At 41.5% G+C, this 12,001-nt stretch overlaps 2 protein-coding genes across 2 annotated transcripts; one reads left to right on the forward strand and one right to left on the reverse strand.

Moving 5' to 3' along the window:
* Positions 1 to 78: 78 nt before the first annotated feature.
* On the reverse strand, positions 79 to 1,900 carry cd164l2 (CD164 sialomucin-like 2). The gene is made up of 6 exons (XM_042507241.1): positions 1,822 to 1,900; positions 1,301 to 1,387; positions 947 to 1,039; positions 802 to 843; positions 440 to 599; positions 79 to 192 (listed from the first exon to the last, which is right to left on the reverse strand). The coding sequence occupies exons 1-6, from the start codon at positions 1,898 to 1,900 to the stop codon at positions 177 to 179; spliced, it is 477 nt and encodes a 158-aa protein (XP_042363175.1). The 3' UTR covers positions 79 to 176.
* A 7,984-nt stretch (positions 1,901 to 9,884) lies between these two features.
* gpr186 (G protein-coupled receptor 186) lies at positions 9,885 to 11,355 on the forward strand. Its single transcript, XM_042505971.1, has one exon. It carries the CDS (start codon positions 9,894 to 9,896, stop codon positions 10,884 to 10,886), a length of 993 nt encoding a protein of 330 aa, XP_042361905.1. The 5' UTR covers positions 9,885 to 9,893; the 3' UTR covers positions 10,887 to 11,355.
* The last annotated feature ends 646 nt before the right edge of the window (positions 11,356 to 12,001 follow it).

Genomic DNA, 12,001 nt, shown 5'->3' on the forward strand with positions numbered 1-12,001 from the left:
TCTGAGAAAAATGTCCTCTTACAAACACACCCATCCCCCAAGGGTACACATGGGGATCAAACCAAAAATGACGGGGACTCAAAAAAAAAATAAAATCACTCTTGTCGTCAGAACTGGATGAGTCACTGCTCTGCTGTCCTCCACTGTCGCCTGACTGTCCTTCACAGATCTTTTCTTCACTGTGGCTGCTCTCTGTGTGAAGACAGGCAGAATTTTGATTTGGACAGATGGGCTTTGTGATCAGAATCAAAATACAATCTTGAGGGATGTTAAAGGTGAATCACATTGTGCATCTGGTGATGTTGATCACTGTCACCACCAGATGTTGCTGTTGCACCAACAGACCGTCACTTAACTCAGTGACACAGACACATTTACACCAAACTCACACAGTCACGCTACATTCTCTGCTCTCTAACACCTACGTGCAAAAACTCACATGGGGTCGTAGCTGCTCTGCTCTTTGGATTTGAGGAAGCGCATGGCGAAGAAGCCGCCTGCCTGCACGCACAGCACCAGTATGATGCCTCCGATGAAACTGGACATGTCAAACTTGGCCTGGGAGAACTCTGGGGATGAGTTTGTGTTACTTCCATCACCTGGAGGGAAAGAAAAGGAAGAGCTTAATGTGTTTACAAAGAAATTACATGACAGCAGACGAAGAGAACGTCAGAGTTCTTTTTTTTACTGATGGAGATGACTGAGTGGTACTTAGGGGCATTTACTCAGCTCTTATGAGAATAATACATATCTGACGCAAGAAAACGGGAGGGGGGGTGGGAGGGAGTTGATACAATTTACCTGAGTCACCTTCACCTCCTCCCTCAGCTACATTCTCCACAACTGGGAAAGAAGACAAAAAATGAGTTACTAACATTGCAGATCAACATGTATTTTCATTAAATGTATTTTAAATGTGTTAATTGTGGAGTGTGTTGTTTGCTACCTGTGCACAACTCAGACATTCTAGTCCAGGTACAGTTCATGGCGATGTCTGCCGAGTCACCCCCATCAGTCACACACATGCCTGTGTCATTACCTGAGACAAATAGGACGAGCATTTAGGTGTGTGTGTGTGTGTGTGTGTGTGTGTGTGTGTGTGTGTGTGTGTGTGTATGTTCCTGGCATACTAAATAATTCAGTCATCTTGTACAAACCAGGGAAGCTTATGTTACAGCAGCTTTGATGATTGAATTGCTATCAGAGGTTGTGTGTGTGTGTGTGTGTGTGTGTGTGTGTGTGTGTGTGTGTGTGTGTGTGTGTGTGAGTGTGTGTGTGTGTGCGCGCGCATGCATGTCACCATTTGGACAAAGCCTCCAGACGCAGCCTGTCAGGTTGAGCAGGGATGTGCCAACACACAGGTCACATGACTCGGCTTGAGAACAATCTGTAGTTAGGGACAAAACTGGCATTCAATTGGAAGTGTCACTCAAACTAGTTGACTGGCCGACACACAGTTACCTTCCCACAGACACATTTTTACAGCTTAATTATTGCAAGACATCCCACTCCTACATCTTAGTCTGGAAAATGTAAGAATAGACAGAAGTGAGTAGGCAAAGTTGGCCGGTAATGCCAAAGAAAAGATAGTAGACTCTCATTCACCTCTCACATTTTTGCTTGTCAGTGTGTAAGAATCAGCTGTTATCACAGTTAATAAGAGGAGATATTATCCAGGAAAGGAAATCAAATGGTGGAAACATCAGATGGCAAGTGTAGGAAGAAACACCAACAGGTTTCTGAGATGACCAAAATATAAATATAAATTTAGATGATCGTACAATAAGAAAATGAATGTAAGATATGTGCATGGATCCGTACCTGACTGTGAGTGCACAGAGGGCACCACTGCTAGAAACAGCAGTGAGGAGCAGAGGACCTTCCACACCAACTGTTGCATCCCGACAGCCACAGAGCACAAACACCTGCAGCTGAAAACTTTGGTGCTTAGTATCAAGAAAAAGTTCCAATAAAATTATTTTCTGTAAGAGTATCCAATAGTTACAGATGGAGATATGGTTCCTGGCTGGGACACAGAGAGAAAGACAGGAGACACAGAGATCTGTGTAACATGAGCAACACCCAAACCTGGTTTCCTGGCAACCGACTGGCCCACCTCAACCCTCCTGAAATACACACCGGGTTGGACGGAGTGACACCTGTTTACTTCAGCAGGCAGTGCCCACACACACACACACACACACACACACACACACACACACACACAAACACCTGCATACACACATGTCAGAAACAGAAACAGTTGTAAAAATGGAACTACTGACTGCAAATGTCCGTGTCAATAATCTGCAGACAAATAAATTTGCAGCCCTCAGGTGCATTTTTATCATTATTTTGTATTTCCATTCACACAGATGCTTTAAATGGATGTATGTTCTAGAAAACAGGGTCCCAACCTCTGAGTCAAGACTCCTTAAGCAGCCTCTAGATAAACCTGAGACGATGCATATCATTTAAAGGGACAGTTCACCCCAAAATTTGCAAGTTTACTCTTACCTGCAGCAATAGTTGTCAATGTAGATTTTTTTGGTGTGAGTTGCCGAGTGTTGGAGATGTTGAACATAGGGATGTCTGTCTTCTCTCAAATATAATGGAACTAAATGGCACTCGGCTTGTGCTGCTCAAAGCACCAAAAAATACATATGAAAAACTCAACAGCAACGTCTCTTTCAAGAAATCATGACTCAGTTACTCAAGATAATCCACAGACCTTGTGTATTCACTTTCATGTTGAAACTATTATTTTCAACCAAACTACACCCAACAACGTTATCACCATGTAGAAGGAAGCGTGCATCTACTCGTGGGCAAGAGGCTCATGCTAGTGACAGCGCAGTATATAAACCTGCTCTTCCTTCTGCACAGTGATACGGGTGACAGCTGAAGTTTGCTAGAAAGAAAACAGTTCCTACATAAAAACTGCTCCTAACAAGGTCAGTAGATAATCTTGAGTAACTGAAACATGATTTCTGCTGGTGAGTTTTTCAAATGTATTGAGCGATGTGAGCACAACAAGTCAAGCGCCATCTAGTTCCATTATATTTCTGAGAAGGCAGATATCTCTATGGTCCGTATTTCCAACGCTTGGAAACTCACGCCAAAACATTCTAGATTAATGAAAAGCACTACAGGTAAGATTAAGGTTTTTCTGTAGGGTGAACTGTCCCTTAAAGGAACCAGACAGAAACCAAGACTGACTAAGAGTCTACTACCTTGACAAATTCTTAAAGTTAAACAACCTGAGAAAGAAAAAGGCCTCTTTGGTAAAACACATGTTCACTCAAAGGCTACAACCTGTGACAAGCGGCGTCAAGTCACTTTATTTTAAGCGCTCACAAGCCAATTAAATTGGGCAGCCATTGCTGAAGAAAAATAAACTAAAATCAGCAGTAATCAATTTGGCTGTGTTTTTCTGTGAAGATTCAAAGAGGTGTTGATTTTTTAAACAGACATCTGCTGGAGACATCTGCCAGTTTTTCGGTACTATCAGGGGGCTTGATATAATCAATGATGTGTCTGATGCAGTTAATACTGAGTGATGCAATACAATTAGGATTGCTATATATATACTGTGGTGCAAAGGCTCTTAAACACACACTGACGTTAGCGTGCTTCTATAGCAGACAGCCAGTGCGTCAGTAGTCTATCATACATCAAATGTGTCACTGAATGTGTCACTGAATGTGATGAAGTGCTGTCTTTTCACCTCTCAGTCAGCCAATACTTGACGTGCATATGACAAAACAACTCCGACAAGTCCAACACTTTCAGCTGCAAGCACATGCAAGTTGCATAATTAGTCATTTTAATTTTTTGTATGTATGTATAATGTTTTTATCAAATGGATTAAAGGTATACCCTGCAGTGTCGTCATTAAGGCCCGCTACTATTATTTTTTTCTGCATATATAATCAAATTAACTAAACCAACAGAAAATGCCAAACAAACAAATAAAAAAAAAAATGACTGATATCAGACAAGATCGTGACTAAACTGATCATACATCATTGTTACACACATAATCTGAATATATCTAGCATCTAACGTCTTAACAAGGTCATTAATGATATTAATGCCCGATTGATCATTTTGTGTGATAATGTGGAAATAAGTTACACATTCTTAGCTATTCTTAAGAAATTGAATAAGTAATGTAACTATTTTAATTACTTAATCAAAGTAATGTAACTTATTACTGTTGATTAATTTTCTAGCAATCGTTTAAAGTGGGTACTGTAGCTGAAAAGTCCTAAAAACAAAAATTATTTGGATATTAACAGCTGGTTAGCAAGCTTTATACTGTGCAACAGTTTTACAGCCCTTTTCTGACCTCAAAAGTAAAATATTTCTGAATTTACAGCACTGGAAGGTGCTTTTGTGCGACAACATGGCCACCTGACTTGGCGTGGTTGGCAGGTCGCAGGCACAGAACATTCACGCAGCTGAGACCCAGTCAGCAACGATGGTCAAAATTTGAGCCCATACTGCCATAAGAGAGCTCCTTGTAGAGGCGGATTTTTATTTTTGCATTGAATTGACTCTGTACCTTTAGTATACCCTATGAAAGAGGTCAGTGCTGTTAAGAGCATTTATGTGCTGGTGTGTCTGCATCACTCTGCAATTACACCGCCAAAACACTAGTTACTAGTTGGCAGCTAGTTTTTTTTTTTTTTTTTTTTACATTTGTTGACCTTTTAATATATTTTTTCAAACATCTTCATCAAAAAACATGGCAACTGTGACTGAACAAGCTGATAAATGTTGAACTACAGTTACTTTTACTGTAAACACTGCTTGTCTGCTAGTTAGCCTAAACACTCACAACATCAAGGCTTATGATACAAAGACATATTTACCTTGTTGTCATCGTAATTTGACTCTGTCCTGGTGCTTTATTTGTGGTCCCAGCCATGAAAGAAAACACGGGTAGTGTCTTTCCTTCTGGGTCCCCACTCCTTGTAGCGAGGCCTAAGGACTTGTTCCTCAGGTTTTTCCATCTCTTGGTAAATTCTGCCACATCCACATTGATGTTAGTGGAAAACTCTTTCCAAGAATTTGCTGCCATCTGAAAGTCTAAGTAGTGTTGTGAAGAACAATCGAACAAATGTACATATTTATGACCTCTCTTCGATTTGGTCCACGTTCACTGAAAAAGAAGAAGCAGGCAGAAATGTGTCACAGGAAATGTGATGCAACCAAGATGACCAATCACAGTTGTTGAGGTCTACGTTGCCGCAATGTGTAGTTACATTTCTGGGGAGGTACATGTCTGGCTATGGCGTAGGGTAAGCATGAATGCAAAGCCTATGCCATAGGTACGGCATCAATTCAACACAGAAGCATAAATTCTGCTTAAGCCATCCTACTCTTGATGGTGTGAAACCCAAATTTGTCCCAACAACTTTTCTGATCCTCATTTGTCTGGAAATATGCCACAAGAAGATATTCCTGCATGGCAAAAAGATGCAATGTGACAGTAAATGTTTTATACTCTATTAAATCTTTTTACCAGAAAAGAATATATTCAGATTTACCCCTACTTTATAACCAACAGTTTGATTAGTGACTGCAACCCCTGTAACCCTTTAAAAACTGAGCAAACTAGCTTGATTTCAAAAACATGAAAATGACCTGGAAAAAAAAGAGCTAACATAAAACAATAATAAATAAACAATGCATATACATTTTTCTGTAACTTATTTCTAAATATGTAATTATAAAAATTGATTATATGATTTTCTGGACATCTCCCCCTTTGTCGATCCCTTTCAAAAGTAATTATTTCTCTCCCTTGCTTGGTTATTTTCTTTTCACCTTTTAAAATTTGCAGGAAATTTTATGCAAAGTTGCTGATTGCCTTTTTTGACAGAAATGGAACCAATTTGCTCAGGCTTCAAAAGGGTAAAGATGAAAGGTGAACGAAGCACAAAGACAGTGATGTCAATCCAGCTTTCAAAGGATTAATTACATATTTTTTCTTTCTATCTACAACTGATTACAATTGCATATATTGCATACATATTACATATATATTTAATCATTTAATTTCATTAAAATAGTAACACTGGAAACATGCAATAGGAAAAAGGTGGCTCAGAGTGCCCTACTTGGAATGAACTTCAGCTACACCCCTGTATATGTACTCACGTAAATGCAAATGCACCAGCAGAAAAAGTTCAAGTGCTCTGATCTGCAAAGGGTTGCATTGTGATGCAGATGCACTGACTCACAGCCCCGGCCATGGTGCAAGTACTCAAAATCAGGTGCATTGAGCCCAGAATCACGACACTCTTTTCAGCTTCATGTAATGATTTCCACCATCACAACCACCTCCTCCTCCACTCACACCGACGTGGCTCATGCAGCCTACACTCCCACGTCTCATATGCTCCCTCACACATTGTCTGGGTACATTTGCGCGGCTCCACAGTGTGGCTGCTTTGCGTCGGCATGTTATTAAAAAAATCTCACAAAGGGATATTCCGCAGTCCTGTCGGAACACGATCTCCTCCTCCACTGATGCTCCCACTGCTGGCAAACAATCGATACACCACCGACAAACTAATGAAAAATGCTGCGATTTACAGCCAAGACAGGGTGTGAGAGAAGTAGTACAAATATACATATGTGATATAACTGTGCTGGGATACTAAATAGAAATCCATCAGAATGTGAAGTGTTTTAGATGGGGAAATCACTTTAACAATGCCTACATAAATGCATTTTTGTGATGGTGTCATTCAATTTGTCGTGATAAATGGGACATGCAGGAAAATAATGCCCTAAGGTAAGAGAAACAACTGTCGGCGTTTTTGAAGGTGACAAGGGTTGCACTTCAGATCCTGTAAGTGACGTAGGAGGGGTTTATTGGCAGGAAGTGTGTCCTAATATGGCTCGAGCAGGACGAGATTCCCCCCAGTTAATGCATTGATATGCGCGGACACGTAGACAACACCAGCCCATCCTGCAGCACCCACGCACACTATCAAACCGGGGAAGCCTGTATACCCTGCTGCTAACATACTGTAACAGACAGGGGGGCTGCGGTTTAAATGAAAAGGCATATTAATCCAGCAGATAACAAGAGAAATAAATGCTATGCCTAGTTTTCTTTGATTACTGGAAGCCCATTGTCGTCCGAATCTTAACAAATACATACAAGAAGGATGCTATTAGACTTTAAAATTATTGCAGGGTCATTATCTTATAATAATAATTAATAATAATTGTTAGACGACGAAGAAGAATAAACGTGTGAATCAATATATTCACAATTTTGAGGCTGCTGTTTTTGCTGTACTACACTGAACTAATGATTATGTTTAGGCTATTGTTTCTGCTTGTCCCTGTGTATGAACTCAAAGTGCACCTACCACACTGAGAAAAAAAAAACTTATTCTGACTCCTTTTAAATGTTGCCTGTTTAAATCTAGTTCATTTAACATATTTTAATGTGTTTAAATTCACTTGAAATAACATTAGCAAACAAATAATAATAATAATATATAAAACTCATAGCCTGTATAATTTTGACATTGGCTTTAGAAAGGTTCTTTTATCTGACTAGCTTTCACCTCACACAGATCATTGTTCCTCTGCAGGACATCTCCCCATGACTCATCCTGGTGCGTTTCAGCACCGCGGACAGCTCCACACCTCTGAGCCCTGCCCAACACTAAACTATATCCTCTCATTCAGCCAGGCCCTTGGGTCTGATTGAGAAAATTTGTGTGTGTGTGCTGGAAAAGACGAGAAGGGGGGGGGGGGGGGGTCTACTGGTGGTCATTAATTTACAAGAAATGAGAGCAAGAGTGAACCGCAGTGGGAGGGGCGACGGAGATGCCGCATTTTTCTGAATGAAATTACTCCCCGTACACCCCCCTCCATACCCTCCCCGCACCCTCAACGCCGTGCACCTCATTGGTCGAGCCTCCCAGTCACTGACGTCAGACGGGCTCTCTTGTGGATGAGTCCGCGCGCAGGAGCATCCATTCTGCCTCCCGTAAGCGCTCCAGAGAGACCGGAGAAAAATAGATATGCAAGTGACGATAAGTGAGAGTTTGGCGCGACTTTGATAAAGACGGGAGCACGGAGACACACACACACACACCTCCTTATTTAGACACGCACCGAGCATCGCCGCGGACAGATTCAGCATATCTCCATCACCATCATTTGGCTTGGATCTTACCAGAGGAGAGAACACAACTGCTTAACGCCTGCAAAGAAAATCACGGAATCGCGTTAATAAGGTAAAATGAATAATCCGTGATGTGCATGTATAAGTGTCTGTGCGTGATCGTGTGTGCGTGCGTGTGTCGGGGACATCCTCTGTGGTGCATTGAACCTGCACTTGTGTTATACAACAGGGTGCTCCGCATCAGGAGGTGAGGTATACCTCCCCATTGAGAGGCAAGGGGGGATGCATCTGCATAAGCAAAAATAAATCCACTTAAAATTGCATTCAGGTATTACACTCAGGCTGTAGTATTTCTTTTTCAGCAGGCGTGCAGTACAGTTTGACTAAAGAACAAGCAGTTAACATACCAGAGAACACAGGCATCTAACTTAATGACAGGCGAATTCCTTAAATAGCCTAATGATCAGCACAACGAAACACTGCATGTTTTATGTAGAGGGACACTGTCCGCAGTGTCCCTCTAGCTGAACACCATGTTTGGACATTAACAAGCGGGAAACCTGAGATTATCTGGAAGTGAGTGTACAGATTCAATTTTAACAAGCTAAACCATAAATCATATTAACAATGTTTGGGTGCTGCTGCTGGAAAAACGTGTGCAGACACGTTTTAGGAGGAGCATCCAAACACCATTTAAATCCAAAGAGTGGAAGCCAGTAATAACCCGGATTCAATGTGACGTGCTAAAATAAAAATTATAGGACATTAATGCCAGCTTCAACAGTGACAACGTGAGTTAAGCCTACATATTGATTAACTATGATTTACATGACTTCCCGCAAGACTACAGATGGTGACGTCACTGACATTGCTATATAAAATTTGAGATAATTTAAAAATCAAACAAATGTCTGGCAGGTTCAATTTCAGAATTGGTATTTTTAAAATTATTTTCTAACCTAGAATGATGCTTGTAATCTATATTTTTAATTCCGTTGTAATTAAGTTTTTTTTATGTGAACAAAATGGGGTTAGGCAATAAATACAACAATATGTGACTTATTATTTGTCTTATCACTGAATTATGTATGCTTGTATATCTAACTGTCTAAACAAATCTTTTTTTCAACCTGTATAAAAAAAGTAACAAGAAAACAAAAACTACACAAGACCATACAATTTTAAACTTATATCAATGTGATTTTAAACTTCAAATAAAAGAAGTGGTCAGGAGTAGCTGCAGCTGCTTCTGTTAACTTACAAATTCTTGTCTAAATATTGTTGTAATGTATTTTTGACATGCCTATTGTCACTGTTTGTTTGATGCTGCATTCTGACCCTGTCTTGACTAGGTCTTACTGGCAAAAGACGTCTTAATCTTGTGACTTCCTAGTTCGATAAAGGTTATATAATATTATTATATATTATATAATACAAAGAGTGCAGGGTGTGACAATCTTAAATACGATTTAGTGCACTCGGAGTGATAATCTATTGTTATATAGCTCAACAGCTTCAGATTATGGGGTCTAACATCTTAAATTCGTTAAATTCTCTGCCAGATGCCACATCCGGCCTCCAGCAGCCCCACAGGCTAAAAGCACAGCTTCTGGTCAGAGCGAGGCTGGTTAATGGACAGATGGGGATGCTAATGACCCATTAGAGCTAATGTCAACATCTTTTCTCCTTGTTTCTCTCTCTTAGGTTGTGTTTGTGTGACTGCTAAAGAGCCATGATCCTGAACGCCTCATATCTGGGCTGGGATGAGTCCTCAGGTGCAGATCCCATCTTCCCTCTGGACCCACTGGATGGCTCATCTACATATGAAGTCCCGCCCCTCACTGTGTGGGGCGTGGCCCTGTGTGTTTCCGGAACCCTCATCGCCACTGAAAATGCAATAGTTGTCACCACCATCTTGGCCACCCCGTCTCTTCGCGCCCCTGTTTTCTTGCTGCTGGCTAGCCTTGGTTTGGCAGACCTCCTGGCGGGTATCGCTTTGATCTTGCACTTCCTCTTCCTGTTCTGTGTGGAGCCCAGTGATTGGTCAGAACTGCTGACCTCAGGACTGCTGGTGACATCACTGACTGCGTCGCTCTGTAGCCTGATGGGTGTTGCGTTGGATCGATACCTGTCTTTAAGCCACGCCCTCACCTATGGTTCGAGCCAATCACGTCACAGAGCCGCCATCCTCCTGCTGGTGGTCTGGTTGGGTGCGTGTGCCATCGGGGCGGGACCTGCGATGGGATGGCACTGTCTGCATGAGCCAAACTCCTGTTCGGTAGCACGACCTCTGACCCGGACATACCTATCGCTGCTGTGTGGCGGCTTCCTGGTGGTTGTCATTGTAACTCTGCAATTGTATGCTGGGATCTGCCGCGTGGCGAGGCGGCATGCCCACGCCATCGCTACTCAGAGGCACTTCCTCACTGCCAACCAATCGTATGCAAGCAAACACAGCAGTGGGAGGGGCTTCTCTCGCTTGATCCTGGTCCTCAGCGTGTTTGTGGGCTGCTGGATGCCGTTCTCCCTCTGGGGCTTGCTGGGAGACGCATCCAGCCCTCCTCTGTACACCTATGCCACACTGGTGCCGGCGGCGGGCAGCTCGCTGCTGAACCCGATCCTCTACAGTCTGAGAAACAAAGACATTCGCAAGGTGCTGCTCCAGGCCTGCTGCCCGCACAGATACACACACAACACACACATACACTACCCTGTTGACGTGTAAACTGCCAAACCTCGCCAAACAACCACACAATCTATGCCAGACATATCACTGTTTGTGTGCAAAGATACACACATAGCTGCATTGACTATCATCCAGATCCAGAACATGACACACACTCCCACACACACACGAGAAGCACTTCTCCGAGAGATGAAGTCCCTCGGCAAATCAGAACGTTCTGGACTGATCTGGCTGACGGCCATTTTGGGAGTAAACGTACGGTCTTATTTGTACTTCGTGCCTCATCCTCAGTAAATTGTAGCTCCACTGGATCCCAAGACTGAAACAATCACGGGGCGCTGTAGAAATCATAGAAAGTGGATTTAATCACCGTTGGCACTTTAAGACGAGAGGAAGGGATGGGTTTTTTAAATGTAAGCCTACTACATTGTAATAACGTGATCCAAAGGCCAATTTTATTTACTTGAATGTCTAGAAAACACAATGCTCTAGATCTTTGAGATTCTACTTTGCACATGCTGTTAAAGGCACTTTGAAAGGTACTGACCATATGTTCATGTTGCACAGCCTTTTTTGAAATGAATGAATATTTTATACTGATGAATAATAAATATGCTTTTTTTCTACTGGGCGACATCAGCACTCTTCTCTTCACTGCTGCCAAGGCTTTTAGTGTGTTTGTCTCGCTCTGTCTCTCACTCTTTAACTCAATTAGACACAGATGGCTGCTCTCTATTCAGAATTATTTGGTGGCTAAAGCAATCTGCAACATTATTAGACTGTTAAATCAGAAAAAGTTGATTTTAGATTGAAAATGTAAGTAAATATGATGATTTGTTTTCATTTGTTTACTTTATATCAAATTGTTAAATTTACTTAAAAATGAGTTATATTTACTTGATTTTGTGAAGTTGTTGTAACTTAAAAATGACAAGTTTAATTAAATCATTTTTTCTAGGTTTTAGCAACTTCAGTAAACCAAGTTTACTGTGCTGCTATATCAGTTTTATGCTGGTTGCAAACTAGTCAATCATTTTTGTTTTTTCTTAAACATGTTAACAAAACAACATCTTTGGCAAAATCCTCTTTGTGATGATCAAGTTAAGTCAGACTAACTTGGGTTACTTGAGTTGCTAAAACCTAGAAAGAGCAAG

The sequence above is a fragment of the Plectropomus leopardus genome, chromosome 18 (assembly GCF_008729295.1).
Source record: "Plectropomus leopardus isolate mb chromosome 18, YSFRI_Pleo_2.0, whole genome shotgun sequence".
NCBI lineage: Eukaryota > Metazoa > Chordata > Actinopteri > Perciformes > Serranidae > Plectropomus > Plectropomus leopardus.